This window comes from Lonchura striata, chromosome 12, assembly GCF_050655825.1.
Source record: "Lonchura striata isolate lonStrDom1 chromosome 12, ASM5065582v1, whole genome shotgun sequence".
In the NCBI taxonomy this organism is placed as follows: domain Eukaryota; kingdom Metazoa; phylum Chordata; class Aves; order Passeriformes; family Estrildidae; genus Lonchura; species Lonchura striata.
In genome coordinates, this window is record NC_140714.1 from 14,395,817 (window position 1) to 14,420,187 (window position 24,371).

The window sequence follows — 24,371 nt, forward strand, 5'->3', positions numbered from 1 at the left end:
CAGGACTCCTGTGAGAGCAGGATCCCCAGGACAATGGGACAAGTGTGGGAGCACGGCCCTGGGGAGTGGGACTCCTGAGGAGTGGGATACATGGGAGCAGGAACCCCAGCAAGTGCCATGGCAGTAGTATCCCTGGAGTGGGCCTGCTCTGGAAGCAGGGCTCCAGGGAAGCGGCGCTGGGGCATGTCGTGCCTGGTGCCAGGGCAGTGGGTGCCCCCAGTGCCCTCAGGGCCAGCCCCCAGCCCTCGCCCATGGCACAGTGTGGAGTGGGGGTGAGCCCCCCCGGCCTGGCCCCTCGCTCTCCTCCGCCAGCCCCAGGTCTGGGCTCAGTGCCAGCTCGTTAGCAAAGCCTTGTTAGCACGGCAGCCCGCTCCCACGGGAACAGCCCTGCTCCCCACGCCAGGCCCACGGGCACAGGCCTGCAGACCCCACGGGGGATGCTCTATCCCTTCCCCTGGCATTCTGAGTTGAAAGCATCCCTGGCTGCCCTCATCCTGCTCAGCTGGAGCCGGTGGGGGTGTGTGGAGGGGCTGCAGGGCCCGGGCAGGTATGAAGTGCTGCTGTGGGGCTAGCATGGAGCGAGGGTGGCTACCTGGGCACGGGCCAGTCCGCTGGGTCAGCGGGCACACCTGGCCCGCCTCCTCAGGAAGTGTGGGGGGTTCTAGTTCCTAAGGGGGCAGCCTTGGGAGTTGGGGCATGGGGTAAGTGCCTGAGGGACCCCCTGTTCTGGGAGAAAGCTGGAGATGCCCCATCCTGCCCAGTCCCATCCTGCCCCATTCCCTGTCACAGGCACCCCGCTCCTGGCACCTGCCAAGGAGCTCCCTCCTCCTGCGGCAGGGGACACGGGATCCTGAGGAGTGAGAGATGCCAAGCTCTAAGCCACCACTCTGTGACACCGTGTCTCCCCAAAAGGTAGCCCTGAAACACAGCATCACCCAAACCGCTGTTCCGAGGGCTGCACCCGCTGCTCTGCACCCAAAGGACCCCGAAACGCAACACCTGGACTCCATCTCCCTCCCCATCTGTGTCCCGGGACACACCACGTCGCACCCACAGGTCCATCCCGGGACACACCGGGTCCATCCCGGGACACACCGTGTCGCACCCACAGCTCTATCCCGGGACACACCGTGTCTATCCCGGGACACACCGTGTCTATCCCGGGACACACCATGTCTCACACCCACAGGTCCATCCTGGGACACACCGGGTACCACCCACAGCTCTATCCCGGGACACACCGTGTCTATCCCGGGACACACCATGTCTCACACCCACAGGTCCATCCCGGGACACACCGTGTCCCACCCACAGCTCTATCCCGGGACACACCGTGTCTATCCCGGGACACACGGTGCTCCCCTCCGTTCCCTCACAGCCCGCCTCCCCCGCCGTTTCCCGCCGCTGCCGCCTGAGGGCCCGCGCGCCCACCGCGAGCGGCCTCGCCCCGCGCGCCCCGCCCCCAGCCCCGCCCCGCCCATTGGCCGCGCCCCGCCCATTGGCCGCGCCCCGCTGGCCCCGCCCATTGGCCCCGCCCATTGTCCCCGCCCCGCGCGCCCGGGGGCGGGGCCTGTCGGGGCGGGCCGGGCCGGCAGAGCCGCGGGCGCGCGCAGCAGCCGCCGCCGCCGCCGCCGCCGCCATGGGCTGCACCGTGAGCGCCGAGGACAAGGCGGCCGCCGAGCGCTCCCGCATGATCGACAAGAACCTGCGGGAGGACGGCGAGAAGGCGGCGCGGGAGGTGAAACTGCTGCTGCTGGGTAAGAGCCCCCCGGGCCCCACCCCCGGGCCCCCCATCTTGGCTTCTCCGCCCGGCTCGGCCCGGCCCTGCCGGAACCGGGCGGCCTCACCACCTCCGCCCCCCGCTGCCCCGGGGCCATCCTGGGTACCAGCGCCAGGAGTGCCCCGCCCCGCCCCGGAGATCCCCCGTGAGTGGGATGCTGGCCCCAGCCCAGGCTTGGGGTTCTCCCCACAGCGAGCTGCCGGCTCCATCGCGGGCCGCGGGGATGTCCCGCCCCAGCCTTCCCGGTTCCCCCCGGAATGGAGCAGCAGGCCTTGGGCTTTCCCCCTGGCGTCGGGTGTTGATTCCATCCCAGGTCCCAGCGATCTCTCCCAGGACTGGGGTGTTGATCCTGTCCAGGGATCCCCCAGGAGTCGGGTGTTGATCCTATCCCAGCTCCCAGGCATCCTCCCCAGGACTGGGGTGTTGATCCCGCCTCAGGCATCGCCCCCCTCAGGAGTGAGATGTTGATCCAATCTGAGATCCTAGGGATTCCCCCCAGGAAGGGGTTATTGATCTTATCCCGGTTCCCACAGATACCTCCCCCCCCCCACACACACACACCGCCAGGAATGGGATGTTGACCTCATCCCAGCTCCCAGTGTCTCTCCCCGCAGGACTGGGATGTTAACCCAATCCGGTTCCCACCAGGACTGGGGTGTTGACCCCAGCCCAGCTCCCAGGGTTTCCCCACAGGAACGGAGCCCTGTACCCACAGCAGACCCTGGGTCCTCTCTGCAGTGGGGTTCTTCCCCCACCCCTCTGTGAGCAGGATGCCAGCCCCGTTCCAGGCTTTGGGGATCCCCTGGCAGTAGGGTGCCAGCCCTACAGAAAACCTTGGCTGCCCCTCAGAGAGGGTGCCACCCCACCCTGGGTTGTGGGGATCTGCCCCAGAAAGAGCTGTCACTCTGCTATGGTACTGTCCCCCCGGTCAGTGTCCAGTCTGGACACCTTTGGGACAAAGGTGGGGACATCCCCACTCTCCTGTTGGATGTCCCCCCCCAGCAAAGGTCCTGCAAGCTCGGGCACCCTGTCCCACCTGCCCAGGATCCCTGGTCTCCTCCATGGGCTCCTCTTACCCTGGCCTCTGGCTGTGATGGAGGTAATGTGATGGAGGTAACGGGGCTGGCAGGCACCCTTTGCCCCATTGCCACTGGAGCACTGGGACAGCCCCGAGCCTCTCCATCACCCTGCCCTCTCCGTGGGGGTTTGAGGGGCTTGGGCCATTGCCGTGGGCAGGGCCCCCCACATCCCACGGGCTCTCTGTCTCAGGGACACTCGATTTTGGTTCTGATAACGGGCTTTTGCTCTTCAAAGCACCCTGGTGATGCTCCCAAGGGCGTTCACAGCCCTGCCCTGTGCCTGCGGGCAAGGCAGCACTTCGTTATTTTAATTCATTATTTGTCTTAATGACTCCCAGTTGGGCTTTTTATTCCCTTTGCGAAATTCCCAGAGAGGGCCTCCCTCCAGGTGTGAGGTGGGAGCACTTGCTCCCATGGCACCGTGGGGCAGCGGGACAGAGGGAACCCTGACAGAAAATGTCTTTGGACTCATCTGCTGTCTGCAGAGGAAGCTGCCAGCAGCAGGAAGTCATGCTGAAATCCGGCAGGCCTTTATTTGCTCAACCCCTGCCTGCCTTGAGAAATACGTAATTAACGCCTTAAAATGCTCCTTTATCAGAGTGCGTCTCTTTTTTGTTTTATTTTATTTTGATTCTTTTTGCCTTGGCACGAGCAGTGCTGGCAGCAAAACCCATCCTGGAGATATTTGGAAGGGATCTGTGCTGTATGGGGGGGCTCGATGGTTGGGCACACTCGCTGCCCCATTTTTTTTTCTGTGGAAGGGAGAGTGGAGCCCCGTGGGATATGTGGGGTAGTGGAGAAGCATGTGGTAGCTCTTTGTCATGAGCTGCTCCCGTGCTGGCCTCGCTGCCTCCTCTGGTGGGAAGTCATGGGGAGGTATCTGGCCAAAGAGGTTTGGCACCTTCAGCCTCGGGAGGCTCCTGGGAGTGTCCAGGACCATCCAGGCAGTATCACCTGGTGCTGGGAGGGCCCATCCTGTTGGTGCTGAGCATCCCCGAGGAGCAGCTGCGGGCTCGCTGGGTGACAAGGATTATGGTGTAGGCTGACTAGCTGACATCCCTTTCTTGGATCTTGCTCTGTCCCAAAGTGGAGGCAGGAGGGGGAAGAGGATGTCCGCACTCCCTTCTGCTGGGGCCGGTGTTTATGAGCGGCATTTCTGATCTCAGCTGCTTTCTAAAGCCAAAAATAGAGCAAAATGGCTCTTTCTGTACATTAAAAAAAAAGGTTTTTTCTTCCCCGTGCAGCTGGTCAGGTGTCAATAGCACTAGAGCCTTGGGTCAGTGCTGCCCATTTCCGAGCTGAGCCTTGGCTGGAAAATCCTCCCAAGCCGGGAGGTGGGGCCAGCACTGCCCCCCTGGGGGCTGCTGCTTGTGACATGTCCCCTCTGTGAGGTGGGACCGTGCTGGTGGGATCCTCCCACCTCCCTGCTGCTCACCCTTGTATGGCTTAGGTTTTTTTCTCCTGGTCAGGGGAAGGTTTGAGGAGACGTGAGGCCTCACATGTTTTTTTGGTGAGCACCACAGCTCCTCATCACTCTCAGCAAGCTCCAGGGTCCTCTGTGGGGGCTGCAGCCCTCCTGCCTCCTCTGGAAAAAAGGGAGAGAAAAACAGCTTCACCCTTTGTGCTGCATCAACCTACAGCATGAGGAGGAAATGTCTCTTCCAAGCGTGGCATTTTTTTTTGGTGTCGGCTCATGGTGTCCCACTGCTGAACTTTGGAGCTGGGGCACCACAGCCAGGCAGGGCATGGTGTGAGTGGAAGGCACAGGTCTTGGTACGTGCTGATGGCATCAGGAGTGTAGGAGCAGAGAAGGCTTGGGACTGACTGCTGCAGGTGCCTCAGCTCTTTGCAGTGCTCTGTATGTGGCTGTGAGCTGCCTCCTGCCTTTCCTCTGCCGTGGTGGGTGAGCTGGAGAGGAATGGACACAGTGTCAGTGCAGTGGGGGCAGCCAGGACCCTGCAGTGGCACACAACTCTGCAGGCGTGGGCACAGCACTTGTGGCACCTACCCGTGCCTTCAGGTTTTCTTCTGCTGTTTGCTCTGGCAAAAATGAGTGTGTGTCAGTAGTTTGAAGCTCTAATCTCTGATGGGGAGAAAACCCAGATGAAGCAATATCCCCCAGGCAAAGCAATTCCCCCCAAACAAAGAATGTGTCCCTCCCTGCTACTGGAAACCAGCAGTCTCCCATGGTTTTGGTACTGGGACGGGGGGCCAGGAGCCATCACCAACACCTAGAAGCACTTGGAGCATCTGCCCCATACTTCCAACATCTCCTGGTGCCACTGTCAGCTCCTTACCATGGCTAGGACACAAAGCCCTGCAGTCACTGGCTGTTTCTGCTGGGCAGCAGAGTTCTGGCCAACCCATCTCCTTGCCTGTGGGAGCTGGGATACTCCAGGGGGATTCAGAGTTGGCAGCAGGCAAGTGATTGCTGTGCTCAAAGCCCTTTATTCCTTCTCTTTGGAGGCTTAGGAAAGTAAAGGATTTCTCAGCTATGTTAGGGTGGAGAAGGGGCTGGTGGGTTGCTGATGTTAATCCCCAGGGGTATGCTCTAGGTGCAGCCCCTGGGATGAGAACACTGCCCTTGCTGGCGTGGTGGCACCAGGGTACGTCATGTAGGAACTGCCTGTACCAGATCCTGACTGGGACAGACAGTGGCCGGGCAGGGCTCGGAAGCAGCTTTTTTTTTTTTTTTTTTTTTCTGGGCTTGCATAAAAATAGAGGAAGGGAGGGACCAGCTGTGACTTTCAGAGGTTGTGTGGCCCCAGAATTTGCCTGTGTTCTGTGTGAGCCACCTACTTTGCTGTGCTTAGCCCTGTCTTGGGGGTTGTTTCTGTCCCCACTCCTTCCTCAGTCCTGGCTTTTGGATGGGCTGGGTCCTCCCTTCAGTGGGGACACTGGGAGCCCCAGTGCTGTTTTTTGTGATGTGCTAGGAGGTGTCACAGTGAGGGGGCCCAGTGAAGAACTCAGTGCTGTTGGATGCAGAGGGACCTGATGTCCACCCCACTGAAGCTTGTGTATGGATTTAGGATAGGTTGGGATGGGATGGATCACTACAATGCCCCTACTGGTGATGTCCTAGGGGCCAGCAGCTGCCCTCTGCTCCAAGTTGAGCTCTTAGACTTTGCCTAGGGGAAGCAGCAGGCTTATATGTATATGTTTAAGATATATTTTTACAGATGTACATTAGAAATGCATTTTATATTTTAACTTTTTTAGCTTATTTTAACATCTTCCTTTTTTTATGGAGCAACATATACGTTGATTTGTATGTATCAAAAAGCACATATAAATATATATCTAAATCTTCACTTACATATATGTGTAACTTTGTGGTGTCCCATGGTCTGAGCCTACCCAGGGCTGGGATCACGGTGTCCCCAAGTGCTGCTGCTGTAGCCAGGGCTGGCCTGGCCTTTCCGAAGCCACTGGGTTTCCTGTTCCAGGCCGGAGCGGGTTTCCGGGCCGGAGACTGCTTGAATCACCGGAGCTGGGGAACTGAGTAATTCTCCATCCCGCTGGTGGAAAACCCGGCCAGAGGGATCCAGGTGCTGGCAGCATCCTGGCTGTGCCAGAGGGTGAGGCCCCATCCTGTCAGGGAAGGATGGGCAGGAGAATGGCACCCAGACCTGGGGGCACATGGTAGCAGTGGTGCGGGGGGAGAGGGACCACTCTGGCCATGGCAGGGGCAGAAACGGAGCAGCAAAGTTTCAGGATTCCTGGAAAAAGCCCAGCACAAGGATAGTTTTGTCCAGCTTGTGGACACCGGTGGCCCTTGTTGGCACTGGGGTGCATTTTCCATGCTCCCCCTGGGAAACCATCCCTAGCCCACCTCCTTCCTGTGTGCCCTGAGCATCCTTTGTGCTGCCAGTTTATTTCTATTTTATTTATTTTTGTGTTTTGGGGTTTTTTTTAATCTCTGTCAGCTGCCTTGAACAGGGGGTCTGCACCCCCCCCCAGTTTTTTGAGGTCCTGCCTGAGGACGTGGCATTCCACCAGCCAACGATGCACAGTTCCCTCTGGGAAGGAGCCAGCCCTGTGCTGGAATGGGATGGCCCTTGGGAAAAACGCCCTGTGTCACTGTGGGGTTTTTAAAAAAATGTGATTATTTTTACAGCAATTTTCCATCTATTTTGGGTAGGAAGGAAAATGTCGAGGGGAATCTCTTTTTGTTTTTGGAGTCTTTAGGGTAACTCTGCTTTTAACACTCCCTTTTGTCTGTCCCATTTGGTGGGGACCCCACAGGTGCCAAGGGGGGTGGGCTCTGCAGCCGTCCCTCTGTCCTACTGTCTGTCTGTCTGTCCTGCAGGGAAAGGGATTGGTGGGTTTGTCCAGAGCTAAAACCCATCTGTAAATTCATGCTCAAATAATAGCTGCTGTTTGCCAGGTTGGGGAAGCTTGCCAGGACAGCAGAGCAGGGGATGGGCCTCTGGGTGCTGGGGATGGGGATGGCTCTGGACCTGCTGGCAGATTGAATTTCAGCTTTTCCCCAATAATGAGAATTTTCCAGCTATGCATTACTTCCATCTATGCCTGAATATTTGAAAGGATGGTGGCGTGCAGAAAAATGGAAAATCCCCTGTCAGTGATGTGGGGTGAGGTGGAGCCTGAAACCTGTGGCCAGCTCCTAAAATACAGGGATTATGTAGGTGCTGCCCAGAACTACGTGCATATATTGCACTAAATATCTGCTGTCTAGAAAGCATCATAAATCACGGGCTGAAAAATATATATGTTAGCTCAATAAAGTTTTTACCACTGTATTAGCAGGGAGTTCTGGAGCCAGGCAGCTGCTTGCTTATTTTAAATTTTTGAATATTATTTTTAACAAAGAAAGGAGGAAATGAGCCCAAGAGAGAGCTCTCGTCCTGTTTTTGCCAGGCACTGCCCTGGGAACAAGCACAGCCTGCAGAGAGGCAGGGCTGGAGGAAGCACAGCCGTGGGCTCGGCCCTGGGTAGTGGGGGGTCTCCACCCCCCCTGCCCCGATATGTCGGCACAGGAGTCCAGAGCTCCTCTGACACTGCCTCATCCTGCCCGGGCTGGGCTGGAGGGTGGAAACTGGCAGCTGGCATCCAGCCCAGGAATTGTTTTGGGGCTGAATGGGCGGCAGCTGGGGTTTTCCGGGGATTGGAAATCCTTCCCCTCCGCTGCACTCATCGAGGGGGCTGGGGAGGGTCCACCGCATGGGGAGGGGGCTGCTAATTCAGATCCAAATTCCTGCTCACTGCAAGCGTACAATCTCTTGTGCTGGGCGAGCTTCTGATGGGAGGCAGAGGTACTGACTTGGAACATGGCTACCTTCCTCAGAGGGCAGGGAAGGAGCCGGGAGATGTGGAGGAAGTTTGTAAGGAAAAAGACAGCCTTGGTGATGGTCACCCTGTGACTGTCATCGAGCCGGGAGAAAGCAGGAGGCCCCGGCAGGGTTGTTCCCTCCTGACAGGGAGAAAATGTCAGGCAGGGTCAGAGAGGAGGAGCCCGGGGATGGCTGTCTGGCACCTCATCTCAGAGATGCTGATAAGCCAGGTTCTTGCTTGCCACATGCCTCAGTTTCTCTGTCCAGGCACCCACTGAGAACGGATTGGGTGAATGCCACTGGCTCTGACCACCAGACCCAGCGGTACAGGATGGTGTTAGAAACTAGAAGTATTTAATGGAAAAAATGAAGGGCTACGCCGAGTCCTTCCCCCCTGCTCCCAGCTCCAGGCAGGAGTTGCCAGCACTGACCACGAGCACTGGCCAGGCTGTGCTGGGTGCCGCGTCAGCATCCTGGGGGAGGATGGGTCAGCAGTGCTGAGAGCCCCTGCTGTGCTGAGCAGTGACCTCTGAGCTGAGCAGAGCCCCTCCCTTGGCACATGCAGCATGGGAACCCTGGAGAAGGGTGCTCGAGTGACAAATACAGGGTCTCTATAGCCTCAGTATGGCCCCAGGGTCAGGGTGCTCCATGCCCTGAGCACTGCCCTCAGTGATGTCCCTGGGGATGCATGCCTGTCACCTGGGTGGTGTTCAGGCCGGTGACATTCATAGGAGTTTGTTCCCTGCCACCATGTCTCAGCTGGCACAATGGGCCGTGTTTTTCCTAGTTAATTTTAGCATAATCTGTTTTTGGGGGGTTTTTTTCTAATTTTTTTTAACCTTCTCTATAATCTCTGCCCCCTCTGCGGCCATACTGGCACCATTCTGCTTGGGGCTCCCTGTAAGGGCAGCCCTGGAGGGACCCACAAAAAGGGCTGTGAGAGGACACAGGGATGGACTTTGCTTGGGAGAGCCTCTGGGGATTTGTACCTGGAGGCAGGGACCTCAGCCTGCTGGGAGTCCTGAGGCAAGACAAGGCAGGCACTCATCCATCTCGTGACACTCCCTGCACAGAGAGGGGACAAGGGACATGCCCCTTTCTTTCAGCTTCCCCTTTTGGCTTCCCCTTTCTTGTAGCCAGGGTGACTGCTTCTTCCCTGCTCTCAGCCAGTGGAGGGAGGGCTGGGCCAAGCTGCACATTGCCTGGGTCGGGTGATGTCCCTGGGGACAGGGTGGGGGAAGGAGAACTTTAGCCACCCTGGCTGTCTCACTGAACTCACAGAGCCCTGCGTTTGGATGCTGAAAAACAAAACGACCCCAAAAGCCATCGGCTTTCCCTGCTGGCAGCCGCCTCTGCAGCAGGCTGGGGCACAGGACCTGCAGGCTGGGAAGTGTGCACTATTTAAGAACCAACCCGGGGGCGGCTGAGCCCGCTGGGATCGCTTGAGCTGGCTGGTGGAGGTGGCAACTTATTCCCAAATTCCCTGCCTGTACCTTGTGACACAAGCAACCCTGCATCCTGGCTGCTGCTGCCTCCAGCTGTGAATATGTAGTGGGGCTGGTGAGCCATTGTTCCCCAGCACAGAGGGGATGTAGGATGCAGCATCTCAGGTTCTGCTGAGAGATGGGATGGCAGGTGATGGGCAGAGTTTGGCCCCCTTGTCACGGGGAGTCCCCAGGTTCAGCCAGAGCCAGGATTACCCATCAACTGTGGCATGCTAGGACTGTGGGGAGAATGTTAGTGTGCTGATGCCATTTTCCTGGCCCAGAGCAGGCGTCATTTCTTCCCTTGGGACCTATTGCAAGTGCCCCCAGACTCTCCTTTTGTTCCCTCTTTCTTGGTCCTGACATTCCCAGTGCACATCCAGTCATCTGCTCTGGCTAGTGCTGCTTGTCCAATGGCCAAAGCACCTGCTGCACTCCCTCCCTGGGCTGGGCAGGTGTCCCAGTAGGGTAAGGGTTCCTGGCTTTGCACAGGACCTCATCCCTTCTCATTTCTCCACAGGTGCCGGCGAGTCTGGGAAGAGCACCATCGTCAAACAGATGAAGTGAGTGGTCCCTGCACTGTCACTGTGGCTGACACTGCTTAGGCCTTGGCCACAAGCTCCAAAACTAGTGGCTGACAGGAAAGGCTCCCCGTCAGTGTTGCCACAGAGCATGGGTGGGGAGCAGCATCCTGGAGTTCCCCACAAAGGGCTGACCTTGCCTGTGTCTCTTCCCTGCCCCAGGATCATCCATGAGGATGGCTATTCAGAGGAGGAGTGCCGGCAGTACAAAGCTGTGGTCTACAGCAACACCATCCAGTCCATTATGGCTATCATCAAGGCGATGGGGAACCTGCAGATTGACTTTGGAGACTCCTCCAGAGCGGTGGGTGCCCTCCTGCTCCCACTATGCCTGGCAGGGACGGGGGTTCTTGGTGGCTAAAACAGATGTGCCCAAAATTGGACTGGGATTAAAGGTGGCTCAGCCCAAGCCCTGCTGTTGTCTGGTGGGCTCCCATCAGATCCTCTGAGTGAGCTTCAGTAAGTCCATGCCAATGCTCAAGCTGTTTTATCCCTGCAGGATGATGCTCGGCAGCTGTTTGCACTCTCCTCCACTGCTGAGGAGCAGGGCATCATGCCCGAGGACCTGGCCAACGTCATCCGGAGACTGTGGGCTGACAATGGGGTCCAGGCTTGTTTCAACCGCTCCCGAGAGTACCAGCTGAACGACTCTGCTGCCTAGTGAGTACCCCCTCCTCTGCCCCAGCTCAGCTGAGTCCTGTGGGCCACAGTGCTTTTATCAAGCAGCAGAAAATCCCCCCAGGGGCTGCTGTTCACCATCACCAGGCTTAGGAGCTCGTGCTGCCACTTCCCGCGTGGCGCTGGGGCTGAGCTGGAGCGGAACTGGGAAGGTGGATGTTTCGAAAGCTGTTTCCTTCTCTGGCGGGGTGCTGTGTACCCTGGGAGGGGGGGCACTGGGGCATCCCCCTCCTGCCACGGCTCTGTCCTTGCTGCCCTTCCCCAGGAGATGCTCTCCACTGGCTGCCCACTCATGAGCACAGCCAGGGTCCTGCCCATCCTCATCACCCTTTATAGGCTGTCAAGGCAGGAAAAATTCCCAAGGAAAGCCCTGGGGACACTTAGTTCTGAAGAGGATGAGTAGGATCCTCAAGAGGCTTCTCTTTTTCTTTTAACTGTTTTTATATAGAAAAACTTGGCATTACACTTGTGCATTACCCAGCAAATTAGTGTTTAGGTAGATTGCTGCAGCTGGTTGGGTTTATTCTTGAAGGGATTAATAAATGAAGTTAATCTGCCTAATGTACCATTGCTGGAGAGAGCAACACAGCTGAGTCTATGTTCAGCTCACACAGTGCCCTCCTACTCTCTCCACCCAGACCCCTTATGGTAAAGCAGTGTGTGGGGAGCTCATGGTGTGCCAGGAACACCCCACCAAGCCTGGCCTCAAATGGGATTCTGCACACTTGGAACTCACTGCCATCCCAGGGCAAGTGTTTTCCCCAACTGTCACCTCATGCATGACAGTGTCAGGTCCCTCTTTTGCACTGAGGTCACTGTGAAGAAGAGATTGCAGGAAAGCTCCTGGCAACCACCAAACCTGGAGAAGCTCCTGTCAGCTCTTTCCTCCAGCACCCGCAGCTTTCACTTCCTCCTGACGGGCACACACCCACCTTCCCCAGCCCCTGTCTACTCAGCCTCATCACTCCCCAGCCAGCACTGGCATTTCTTTGCAGTGGGTGCTGGTTTGGGAGCAGAGGACACCCAGCAGGTGCCAGGAGGCTCACACACAGACTTGGAGAAGGTGTATCTGCACATTGTCTGCCAAGTTTCTGTCGTTGTCAGTGCCATTATGGAGCATTTAGCACATGGTGGGGGGTTGGAAAACCATTAATTAGGAGCACCTTCAAGCTGTTGCTCCAGCCTTTTTCCAGCCCTGTGGAGATGCCAATCCCTTGCCTATCTCATAGTGATGATGTGCCTACGGTACTGCTGGAACAGGAGAGCCTGGGAATGAAGAGCCCCATGCCGTGCCGAGCACCTGTGCCCCAGCCCTCTGCAACACAGCAGCCCCCATCCTGTTGCTCCTCTGCCTCGTGGGGTTCCAGGAGTTTGGGATGCCAGGGTGGTGCTCACCAGCACCCTGGGGCTTGATGCAATGTCCAAGAGCCTGTGGCGCTGCACAGGGCCCTGCTGCGCCGTTTCCTGTTTTTCGTAGCCAGAGGCCGTGTGTGTTTCCGGCTGTTTTTGAGCTGCTCTGCAGCAGTAACGTGCAGGTCCTCCACCCTCACACCCACAGCAGGCTCCTAGGGCACCTCCAGCTCTGGCCATGCCCGGACACGCTGCAGGGTTTCCCAGGAACTGGCGAGTGGCCGTGCTGCAGTCAGAGCCAAGGATCCCTATGGCCTCGCGGGCTGTAATCTGGCTTTCACCAGATTACAGGGCCACAAATGCCTTAATTAAGACAAGCCTAATTTGCTTAAAGGAACCCGTTTGTAGTAACCCAATTAAAGCAATGTGAGCTGGAGAAATCAAAACCTGCCTTGATTTCCCTGGCAGCCCTCATCAGTCCTGGTGGGTGTTGCACACTGGGGACCCAACCACCACCTCTGCTGGACCCTGTGGGCAGCGGGGCAGGCGGTGCTCCCCGGGGAGCTCGGGACGCCTGCAGCCTCCCAGCACGGAGGAGCTCCCTGTCTCTCCAGCCTCCCGCCTCCTGCTTCCTCCCAGGACGCTGTCCCTTTGTGTTTTTGACTATAAATGGCATGGCGCCATCGATTGTTTCCGCCGGCACTGCGGCTGGTTGCCATAGCACTGAATATTTTCCTCTTGCCATTTCCCCCCTGTGCAAACGGCCAGGGAAAAGGGGTGAGCCCCCCAGCCCTGGCTGCATCCTCTGCTGGGCTCCCAGTGCCAGCACACTGCCCCCAGTCCCTCGGTCCTGCGTGTCCCGTGCCACCCTGGCCACTGGTGTCCTGCCCTGCCTGTGTTTGGCAGGGACAGGCTTACCCCAGGATGCACATGGGGCCTCTGCTGTGCATCCCAGCTTGGCACTGCCCACCCCAGCTGAGCAATGCTGGCAGATGGACACGGGCCTCTGGGTCAGTGTGGGGGTGTCCCATGGAATCTGGGTGGGTCATGCCCCACGGTCCAGCTCCCACAGCACCTTTGCTCTTTGTCCCCAGCTACCTGAACGACCTGGAGAGGATAGCCCGTGCCGACTATATCCCCACCCAGCAGGACGTGCTGCGCACCAGGGTCAAGACCACAGGCATCGTAGAGACTCACTTCACCTTTAAGGACCTGCACTTCAAGTATGTCTGACCTCTTTCCCTTTTGCCTTTTTGAAAGCAAAAAAACCCCTTCTCTCCATGCTGGGATGGACCATGGGTGCACACTGCATGCACTCAGTTCTCCCCACCTCCTGGTTTGCTCATGGCGGGAACTGCTGCCTCAGAGAGCGGAAACCGCTGAAATAGCTGGAACAGCTTCAGAAACACTTCACAGAACTCAGCCTGGGGGCGGATCCAGGCTCTGGCAAGGAGGGGAGAGGGAAGGCGTTCCTCCTTCTGTTGCTGTGACGCCTTTTCCGCTGCAGGAAGGGTGCTGGGCAGGAGCTGGGGTCTCGGGGTCAGGCAGTGGCAGTGCTGCCTGCTGGCACCCTGTGGTTGCTTTCCACTGAAAACCCATGGGAAATAATAAGGGCTCCAGTTTCGGAGGCAAAAAGCTGCCATTGTGCACATCCCCAGGGGATTTAGTCCCATGGCAACAGAGCTGATGTCAGAAAGATCTGCTGGGGTCCTCTCTGAATGCAGGGGGCTCACAGGGACCCCAATGCCACCCTGGTAGAATGGAGACACTTGGTTGTGCATTGCCAGGGCAGCATTTTGGAAGTGGCAGTGGGAGTGGCCTGGGGGGAATGCAGTATGTCCCAGTGGGGAAGCCTTCCTGTGAGCCAAGCAGTTGGCAGTGGGCATGGCAGTGGATGTGGAATGCTACTGCTGGGCTCTTCTCCATGGAGGCAGGGCATCCTCTGCTGCCCATGGAGGGAGAGGCACATGGTGCATTGGGATCATCCCCAAGCCCTGCTGCTGCCACAATCCTGCTGAGCCCACATTGACTTGGCTCCCCTTGGTCCAAGGTCTCTGCAAAGTCCTGCTGTGCCTGCTCTGGAGCAGGTCTCTGAGGAACATGACACTGACACCCCCTGGGAAAGGTGGCCTGATCCTGCCCCAGCTCACATCATGGATTTGCTTTGGCTGGGAAATGAGCGTAGACACTTTCCTGGCAGCAGGAGCTGGGGCAGATCCTCAGTACTGGCAAAATCCCTGGGGCAGAGGCACTGCCTGCACCAGTGCTGCTCCTGCTCTGGGCAGCTGGGGACACCGGGACAAGGCGTGGGGTGAGGCTGGTGGCATGGGAGCTGCCATCCATCCCCATGTCACCCCCTTGCAGGATGTTCGATGTGGGTGGCCAGCGTTCGGAACGGAAGAAGTGGATCCATTGCTTCGAGGGGGTGACAGCCATCATTTTCTGTGTGGCCCTGAGTGCCTATGACCTGGTGCTGGCTGAAGATGAGGAGATGGTGAGTCAGAGGGATGGAACCAGTGCCATGAGACATTCCCTATGTGGGGGGCTAGGGGAGCAGCCCCTCCTCTGGTGGCCACCAGTGCTCTGGCCAGTGTCCAAACCTTGCAGGCCTATTGGCATCCCCTGCCCAGGCAGACAGGAGCATGGGGGGTGGCAGTCTGGGGAGCCGTGGGGTGGGTGGTGCCTGGGGGTCCCTGCCTGGCTCATGCTGCCGTCTTCCCTGCCAGAACCGGATGCATGAGAGCATGAAGCTGTTTGACAGTATCTGCAATAACAAGTGGTTCACAGACACATCCATCATCCTCTTCCTCAACAAGAAGGACCTCTTTGAGGAGAAGATCGTGCACAGCTCCCTCACCATCTGCTTCCCTGAGTACACAGGTACCCCTGGGACCCTCTGTGCCCCTGCCCTCCTGGCAGGAGCAGTGGGCAGTGCCTTGCCCCAGGCAGGGTAGCAGGAGCTGCTAGGGACAGAGGTGCTGGCTCCCCTGTGCCCGAGGAGCAGTGGGTTGGGGCAGCAAGTGAGGTGTGATGGGTGTTTGGGCTGCTCCAGGAGATGGGAGGTGTGGGGGGACACAACACAAGGGGCAGCTGTCCTGAAGGGGGTTATTTGAGGCTCATTCTGCCTCTGGAGCCTCAGGCAACAGGACAGTGACTGTGGAGGGCCAAGCCAAGCCCAAACCCTTTGGTGGCTGTGGGCAACTGTGGGGCAGCCCAGTGTCTCTTTTTCCCCAGGGGCCAACAAGTATGATGAGGCAGCCAGCTACATCCAGAGCAAGTTTGAGGACCTGAACAAGCGGAAGGACACCAAGGAGATCTACACCCACTTCACCTGTGCCACGGACACCAAGAACGTGCAGTTCGTCTTCGATGCCGTCACCGACGTCATCATCAAAAACAACCTGAAGGACTGTGGTCTCTTCTGAGGGTGGCGCTGCCCAGGTGGGTGGTGGTCTCAGTAGTGGCTCCTCAAATGGGGTGGTCATGGACCATCCTTCAGCTTCAGGCTCCCCTGTCCCCAGACCCTCCCCTGCTCACGACCTCTCTCTCCTAGGAGCTGCAACAGAAGGACCACACCATCTCCCACTCCTGCTTCTCTTCAGATTCATTCCTCCACCCACCACAAAAAGAGACTTTTTGAGTGTCAGCATGGTGGCAGGGCCCATGTACCTCCTGCTGGCCGTGTTTGCTCCCCACCATTGTCCTCCTCCTCGCCGGCGTTGCCCTTCCAGGGAAGACAAGGTTTTTAATCTTGGTTTGTACCCCTCCAACCCTTCCAGCCCCCATTTCATTCACTCCGAGCCCTGGCGCTCTCACTGTTTACATTGCAAGTGTTGCTGGCATGAGGGGCACAGGGTCCCCTCGGGGATGCCCACTCAGCCACAAACACGACCGATGACATTCCTTTTAGTAAACCAGAAAAAAAAGAAGAAAGCAAAAAAGGAAAAAAAAAAAAGAAAAATCAACAAAACCAAACCCAAAACCATGCAAAAAAACCACACCACACCGGTTGGGCACAGTTTACTTTTTAAAGAAACCTTTTTACCAAACTATTTAAAAGCATCAAGTGCTACATGGTGGTGGCATCCTCCATGGCCAGCCCACCCCCCAACCGTGTGCCTTTGGGGGGGAGGGTCTGCACCCCACCCCGCCTCGCTGCCCCCATCCCGATGGGCAGCTCAGGCAGGAAGGTGGGCAGGGGGTGCTGCCCACTGCCTCTATCCCCCCCCTCTTTCTAAGCCTAGTTTTTAGGGCTAGCTGTTGCGTTGGGCGAGGAGAGCCCGCTGTACAGAGCGGCCCCCGCTGTCCCCCCCAGCCCAGGGGGACCCTTCAGTCGGTGCCTGCGGCCTCGCTTTTCCCACAGGATCTTTTACCGAATTGTTCACGTGGTTTGAAATAATAAAATGTAGAAAGGAAAAAAAAAACCATTATATATACTGAAATGTCCTGTGTGACATGGGAGTGGGCAGGGGGGCTTCACTTCTGTGGGAGGGTTGGGGTGGTCCCCAGGGGTGGGAGAGAGACACAGGGTGGGTTGGCATCCCCCTGGAGTCAGGAGAAGCCCCTGGTCGTGGGAGGTGGGGCAATGGTGGGACCATTGGGGCTGTCATTGGGATGCTGCTGCAGGGCCGAGCCCTAGCCCAAGGAGCTGTGGGGTGGGGGGGAACACCAAGGGAGCCCCAGTATCACACAGTCCCTGGGGACACCCAGTACCCAGGAACACCCAATGATCTGTAGCACCCCTTGCACCCAGCAGCTCACAGGAACTCCCAGCCCCAAGGATCACCCATGGACACCCCACACCCAAAGGACCCCCAGCTCTGAGGGATTTGTGGAGACTCCTGGCACCCCCAGCTCCAGGGGGGCACCAATGGACACCCAGCAGCACTTGAGGGACCACCCTAGCATCCAGAGCTTCAGAGGGCACCTGCCCCCCCCGGCATCCAAGGGAACCTCTAATACTCCTCAGCTCCAAAGGGTACCCAAAACCCCCCAGTCTCCCCAGTGCCAAGGGTCGTCTGGGAACCCCAGCACCTCTCAGCTCTAAAGGGAACCCCGGGACACCCCAGGATCCCTCAAATACCTAGGGACACCCAGGACCCCCAAACACCCCTCTGCTCCAAGGGGTACTCAAGGATGCTCAGCACCCAAGAGAACCCCCATACCCCACAGCTCTGAGGGTTATCCAGGGACCTGCAGCACCCAACGGTATCCAGCACCCTGTAGTATACAGGGTCATCCGGGTACCCGTAGGAGCAGAGCCCCAGAGACCCCCAGCAGAACTGGGGGTCCCACAGTGTTGGCTGGTGGGAGAGTTGGTGGGGAGGGGGAGTGAGATTGCGCCCCTTCCCCGCCCCCCCCCTTCACCAGGGGTGGCTTTGGAGCTGAGCAGGTCAAATCCCAGGGATCTGGGGCAAGCAGAGGTGGTTGTGGAGGTGGAATGGGGTCAGCAGCAGGGCTGGTCCCAGGGGAGGGGGTGCTCGGCTGGGGCTCAGAACAGCCCGCAGTCCTTGAGGTTCTCCTTGATGATGATGTCAGTGACGGCGTCAAAGACGAACTTGACGTTCTCGGTATCGGTGGCGCAGGTCATGTGGGAGTAGATCTCCTTCACGTCCCGCCGCATATTCAGCTCCAGGAACTGCAGCTTGATGTAGTTGCCCGCATCGTCGTAGGTGTTGGGACCTGGTGGCAGTGAGCAGGATCCCTTCCTGGGCTGGTGTCCCCCACCAAAATGCCGGCCCAGGATTACCCAGTGCTCCCTCGGGTGGGTAGATTTTGCATGCTCCCGCGACAAGGCGCATGCAGCACCACTTGCATGGGATGCTGAGGACACCTGGTGGGGAACTCCTGCGGGGTGGTGGCACCCAACCTTCCAGCAGCACCCCACCACCACCAGCCACTGCCACACTCACCGTCGTAGTCAGGGAAGCAGATGCTGAGATGGGCCTTTTTGATCTTCTCCAGGAAAACGTCCTTCTTGTTGAGGAAGAGGACGATGGAGGTGGTGGCAAAGTAGCGGTGGTTGCAGATGCTGTTGAAGAGGTGCAGGCTCTCATGCATGCGGTTCTGTGGAGGGACACAGCCTCATGATGGCACCCAAGTCATGACCAGGACAAAGGAGAGGGGGTGTGAGGTGGTGAGCATTCCTCACCACTTCATCATCCTCCACCAGGACCATGTCGTAGGCACTGAGAGCCGCGATGAAGATGATGCAGGTCACACCCTCAAAGCAGTGGATCCACTTCTTCCTCTCTGAGCGCTGTCCGCCCACGTCAAACATCCTGGGCAGGACATAGGAGGGTCAGCACCCCCTCCCCCTGCCCACCCCCTGTCACCAGCCCTCACTGGGGGCTGACCCCCACCTGAAGTTGAGGTCCTTGAAGGAGAACTGGGTCTCGATGATGCCAGTTGTCTTGACGCGGGAACGCAGCACGTCCTGCTCTGTGGGGACGTAGCCGGGGGTCACCAGGCGCTCCAGGTCTGACAGGTAGCTGGCCAGGCACGCGGTGGGCATGAGACACGGGTTGGAACGCCCCTCATGCCTCCCCCCCCCACCACGCTCCCTGACCACGTACTAGCCCGCAGAGTCATTGAGCTGGTACTCGGAGGCGCGGTCGAAGCAGGCTTGGATGCCCGAGTCCTTCCAGAGGCGCCCGATGATTTCTGACATCTCCTTAGGCATGGTCCCCTCCTCGATGGTGTCCGAGAGGTGCAGCAGCTTGCGGGCATCGTCCTGTGAGGGAGAGGGGTTCAGTGGGGCCTGGGGACTGTGGGGAACCCTGCCCAACATGGAACACTCCTCACCTGGCGAGCGGTGTCCCCATACTGGATGTTGAGGGTGGTCATGGCCCGCACGATGGCCAGCATGGACTGGAGCGTGTTGCTGTAAATGATAGCAATGAACTCCAGGCATTCCTCCAGCGAGTAACCGTCCTGGTGGATGATCCTGGCCGGGGAAGATCACAGGCGTGGAGCTGAGCTGGGTGCCGTGGAGCTGAGCCACACGGTGGATGCGCCCCATGGCAGTGGCAGGGGGTAGAGTCAGGCACAGTGGGATAGGGCACCCCATGGAGAGGGCACCCCATGGCTGCAGTGTGGGACAGACACTGTGCACGGTGGGCATGATCAAGTGACCCCCCCCATGGCACTTACTTCATCTGCTTGACAATGGTGCTCTTCCCCGACTCCCCTGCTCCTAAGAGGACAAAACATGGGTCATGGTGGTGCCCATGCCATGGGCACTCCCAGCTGAGCCCCGTGCTGGCTCACTGAGAGCCTTGGTGCCTGGCACGGCTGCAGGCACTGTTGGCTGGGCTGGGTCCATGGCTCGGGGTGTGCAGGGGGATTAGCAGCCTGTGCCAGAGGCATTAAGGTTAGGCTGAGCTGCTGTGTCTCATGGGATCTGAAGCGGCTCAGCCAGGGACACTCTCAGGAACCCAAGGGAGGGGTTGGGGACATGGTGGCATTGCAACCCTGCCACCCACCACCCAATGCCCCAAACCTGTGGTTGTGCAGACAGATGCCTCCTGGGCCAGGCTGTGAGGATAGTGATGCCACCCATGGCCCCACCACATACACGGCACCCCAATCCTCAGCCACCACTGGGGACTGGGAAGGACTGGGAGGGACACAAAGCACAAGGGGGCTCCAGGGACAGACATGGGGTGGTGGTATGGGCTGCATAGGGGTCCCTAGGAGGATGGGGCAGGGGTGCTGATGGGCTGGAGTGGTGATAGGTGGAGTTGGTGAAGGCTCTTAAGATGGGTTGGTTGGGGTTAGGGGACCTGGGATTTGGGGGTTGTTAGGTGGGCTGGTTGGGCTGAGGGATATGTGGAAGCCAGGGGATCTTGGGGTGGATCTTAGGACCTCAAGATCTCATCTTCTTGTTGAGATGGTCTGTTGTGTTTGGGGTGCCTGGTAGGGGGTGTTGAGCAAGCTGGGATGAGCTGGTTTAGGGGATCCTGGGAATGGTGGGGGGGGGCTGTTAGGGTGGCTGGTTGGGTTTAGGGGTGCCAAGTAAGAAAGAAAACATTGGGTGGGCTTTTTGGATTGACTGGTTTGCTTTAGGGGTGCTGTGGGGGTCAGAGGACTGCTAGAGTGGGATGACTGGGTTTAGGGGTGCTTAGGAGCAGGGGCCTGGGGACTGTTGAAGTGATTTGGTTTAGAGTGGGGTCAGGGAAACTTTGGGTGTTTTACTGGGGAGGGGTTGGTTGTTTTAGGGATGCTTGGGAGTGGGAGGCTGTTGGGGACACTCCTGGGTTGTGCTGGTTTGGTTTAAAGGTGCCAGAGGCATCAGGGAAACATTGTGTGGGCTCTTGAGATGGGGAGGTTTGGTTTAGGGCTGCTGGGAATGGGGTTGATGCTGGGGTAAGCTGCTTGGTTTTAAGAATCCTACGTGAGTCAGGAGAATGTTGAATGAACTGTGAGCGTGGGCTGCTTGGGTTTGGGGGTCCATCTGGGGGGCAGAGGAATGTTAGATTGGCTGGTTGGGTTCGGGGGCAGTTATGGGGTGTGCTGGTGGGGTTGAGGGGTGATGGTTAGGTTGAGGGGCACTGGTAGGTTTCAGGGGCGCGCTGGGTGGGCTGTTAGGGTGAGATGCTCAAAGGATGGGTATGTCCCCCAGGGTGTTGTCTCCCTCTTACCCAGCAGCAGCAGCTTGACGGTCCTGGCGTCTTTCTCAGCATCTTCTTTGAGCTTCTTCTCCAGCTCTCGGGAATGCTTCTCCTCGGCACTGGCCCCGGCTCCCATCCTCAGCCCCGCAGCCCTGCGGTTCACCACCCGCTCCTTGGAGGTCAGCACCAAGATGGGCAACGAGCTCCAGCCTCCGGCCGCCTCCAGCGCTCGCTCCCGGTGCCCGCCGCCGCCGCCGCTGCCGCCCGCCCGGTGTGCGACAAGGACGGGGCCAAGGTCCCGGGGGGCCGCCTGCCGGGGGGCTGTGCTCAGCACCCGGGGCTTAAGCTGGGCCCCCCCGATAAACCCCCTTCAATCTGCGGCGGGCTGAGCTCAGCAATCCCGTGGCTCCCGCTGTCAGCACTTCTGCCGGGGGGGTGCCCCGGCCCGACCAGCCCCAGCTTTGCCTCCACCCTGGGGCCGGGGCGGTGACCCGGCCACCCTGCGGGAAATGGGACCCAGACCCATCTCCAGCTCTGCTGTGGACTCCAGGGGTATGGAACTGGGGCGTGGGATGGTGTGTCTGCTGGGATCTGGTCAGAGTGGGAGCAAATGTCCCCATTGTCCCCATCTCACCTGGTCACACCCCCTGCTCTGAACCAGCGCCCACTAAGTAAGCCATGCCAGTGTCTCCATGAGCACTGCCCACAGTGATGGAATGTCAGGCTCAGTCACAAGACCCTGTGTCCCCAGGGACCCTTCCAGAACCCTCCACTAATGTCCCCATGCCCCCCGGGTGCACTCAGTGTGCCTGCCCAGCCACCCGCCAGTACACTCCCAGTGCCACAGGCCCGCTCAATGTCACCTCCACAGCGTTCCCAGGCCCCCCAGCAACACCTGCACGATGTCCCCAGGGATACCCACACACCCTCCTCAGGGTTTCCAAAGCCCCTCTTAGTAACACTCCCCAGTGACTACGGAAGAAATCCCAGTGACCGTGAGCAGTCACAAAACACCCTGTCCTACATCCAGGGACACTGCAGTGCCACCTCTGTGTGCCACCCCAACCGCAGTGAGCCCCCAACAATGTCTCTGGGTCCCTCAGTGTGCCTTCCCAGTGTCCCCTCAATGTCCCCAGTGCTCCCCATTGCCACTGCGGCCACCACAGCAAAACTGAGACTCCCAAGGAGCATGGCAGTAACTCCCCGGTGTTCCCCCAGCTCGGTGAGTCCAGGCCTTGCCAGGACTGCCCCAGTGACCCCAGTACAGCCCAGTGTCCCTGTGTCACACAGCCCAGTGTGTCCCTGTGTCACACAGCCCAATGTCCCCGTGTCACACAGCCCAGTGTCCCTGTGTAACACAGCCCAGGGTGTCCCTGTGTCACACAGCCCAGTGTGTCCCTGTGTCACACATCCCAGTGTCCCAGTGTCCCAGTGTCCCTGTGTCCCTGTGTCCCTGTGTCCCGTGTCCCGTTTGTCCCCAGCGCTCCCTCCCCGCGCCGCGGCTCTCCTGCAGTGCCCCATTCGGCCGCCAGAGGGCGGAAGCGCCCAGCGCAGCTCCCAGTACAGCCCAGTACAGCCCAGTACAGCCCAGTACAGCCCAGTACAGCCCAGTACAGACCAGTACAGCCCAGTACAGACCAGTACAGACAGTACAGACCAGTACAGACAGTACAGACCAGTACAGCCCAGTACAGCCCAGTACAGCCCAGTACAGACAGTACAGCCCAGTACAGCCCAGTACAGCCCAGTACAGCCCAGTACAGCCCAGTACAGACCAGTACAGACAGTACAGACCAGTACAGACCAGTACAGACCAGTACAGCCAGTACAGACCAGTACAGTCCAGTACACACCAGTACACACCAGTACAGCCCAGTACAGACAGTACAGACCAGTACAGTCCAGTACAGCCCAGTACAGACCAGCACAGCCCAGTACAGACCAGTACAGTCCAGTACAGACCAGTACACACCAGTACAGCCCAGTACAGACAGTACAGACCAGTACAGTCCAGTACAGCCCAGTACAGACCAGCACAGCCCAGTACAGACCAGTACAGTCCAGTACAGACCAGTACAGACCAGTACAGCCCAGCACAGCCCAGTACAGCCCAGTACAGCCCAGTACAGTCCAGTACAGACCAGTACACACCAGTACAGCCCAGTACAGCCCAGCACAGCTCCCAGTACACACCAGTACAGCCCAGCGCAGCTCCCAGTACAGCCCAGCTCTCCCAGTACAGCCCAGTGCCCCCAGTACAGCCATGCACACCCCCACTACTCACACCAGTGCCTCTCCAGACTCGACAGAGGAGCACAGTATCACCTCCATTACCCCAAAACTGAAGAGAGTGCCCTGCTACAGCCCAGTATTTCCCACTACAGCCCCAGCCACCCCTACAGATCCATTACCACTTCCCTACCACTACTCCCAGTGCCACCAAGTACCAGCTCCTACTACCAAATCCTAATGCCTCAGAACTTCTAGTCCTCCCAGTACCAAACTCCAGTGTGCCCAGTACAACCTTGGATACAGCCCAGGCCCTTTCAGAACTGACCCCAGTACCTCCTGGGACTACTCAGAGGAGCTTGGTACAGCCCCCATATCAAAGTGCTCCCAGCATCATCCACTACCACCCCCAGTGCCCTCTGTAGTTCCTCCCCTGCTCCATGCCCCCAGTACCACCAAGTACTAACTCCCACCACTATATCCTAATATCCAGTACTTGCCTCAGGGTGCCCAGCGCTTTCCTGTGCCCGCAGGAGTGACTCTGAGTGCTCCCTGTGCCTTCAGCAACACGCAGCGGTGGGGCAGCCACCAGCCCAGCCCATGTACCCCCACACCCAGCAGCAGCATCCCCACAGACTGTCCTGCCCCCACACCAGGGACCCGCTGCCCCCCGGGGCAGGGCAAGCACCCCGGCAGGGCTCGGGGCATCTCCTGGTGGGGCCAGGTCTGTCCCCGACAGAGCACACACAGGTCTGTCCCAAAGCCAGTGTTTATTTGGGAGTGCCCCTAGCTGCAGCAGGGGGCACTCACTCAGCCCTGGTCACCCCTGTGTTCCCCATGTGCAACTATTTACAGCCCTCCACACCCGCCAGGGTGGCTGATGGGCTGGGTGCCCCAAAGACCTCTGGGTGCCGCTGTCACCAAGCACCAGCTTGAGGATTTACACCAGCATGGCGCCTTCTCCTTCCCTTCTCCATCCAAAGACCCTGGGGCCAAGACCCCACTATTGGCTGAACACCTCGGTCCTACCTTGAGGTCCCATCCCACCCCTGCCAAGCCCCCAGGGAGGGGACAGAGCTGTGTACCCTCGGCCCTCCTCCTCAGCTTGCCTGGTGGTCTACAGCTTCCCTACAGAAAGCACTTGCTCTTCCATAACCCTGTGGGGAAACTGAGGCACAAAACTGTGATGGCCATGCCCAGCTTGCAGTGGGCAGCCCTTGTTTGGCACTGCCTGTCCCATGCCTCACCCCCCTGCCCTGCCCAGGGCATCTTCCCCTCCCTCAC

At 58.6% G+C, this 24,371-nt stretch overlaps 2 protein-coding genes across 2 annotated transcripts; one reads left to right on the forward strand and one right to left on the reverse strand.

Moving 5' to 3' along the window:
- Positions 1 to 1,575: 1,575 nt before the first annotated feature.
- Positions 1,576 to 16,670, forward strand: GNAI2 (G protein subunit alpha i2). Its single transcript, XM_021533408.3, has 9 exons — positions 1,576 to 1,757; positions 10,158 to 10,200; positions 10,381 to 10,522; positions 10,718 to 10,878; positions 13,341 to 13,469; positions 14,611 to 14,740; positions 14,973 to 15,126; positions 15,481 to 15,687; positions 15,800 to 16,670. The coding sequence occupies exons 1-8, from the start codon at positions 1,640 to 1,642 to the stop codon at positions 15,669 to 15,671; spliced, it is 1,068 nt and encodes a 355-aa protein (XP_021389083.1). The 5' UTR covers positions 1,576 to 1,639; the 3' UTR covers positions 15,672 to 15,687; positions 15,800 to 16,670.
- GNAT1 (G protein subunit alpha transducin 1) lies at positions 16,057 to 22,412 on the reverse strand. The gene is made up of 8 exons (XM_021533454.4): positions 20,889 to 22,412; positions 19,399 to 19,441; positions 19,051 to 19,192; positions 18,822 to 18,979; positions 18,609 to 18,737; positions 18,398 to 18,527; positions 18,159 to 18,312; positions 16,057 to 17,928 (listed from the first exon to the last, which is right to left on the reverse strand). Exons 1-8 carry the CDS (start codon positions 20,992 to 20,994, stop codon positions 17,738 to 17,740), a joined length of 1,053 nt encoding a protein of 350 aa, XP_021389129.1. The 5' UTR covers positions 20,995 to 22,412; the 3' UTR covers positions 16,057 to 17,737.
- Between the last annotated feature and the right edge of the window lie 1,959 nt (positions 22,413 to 24,371).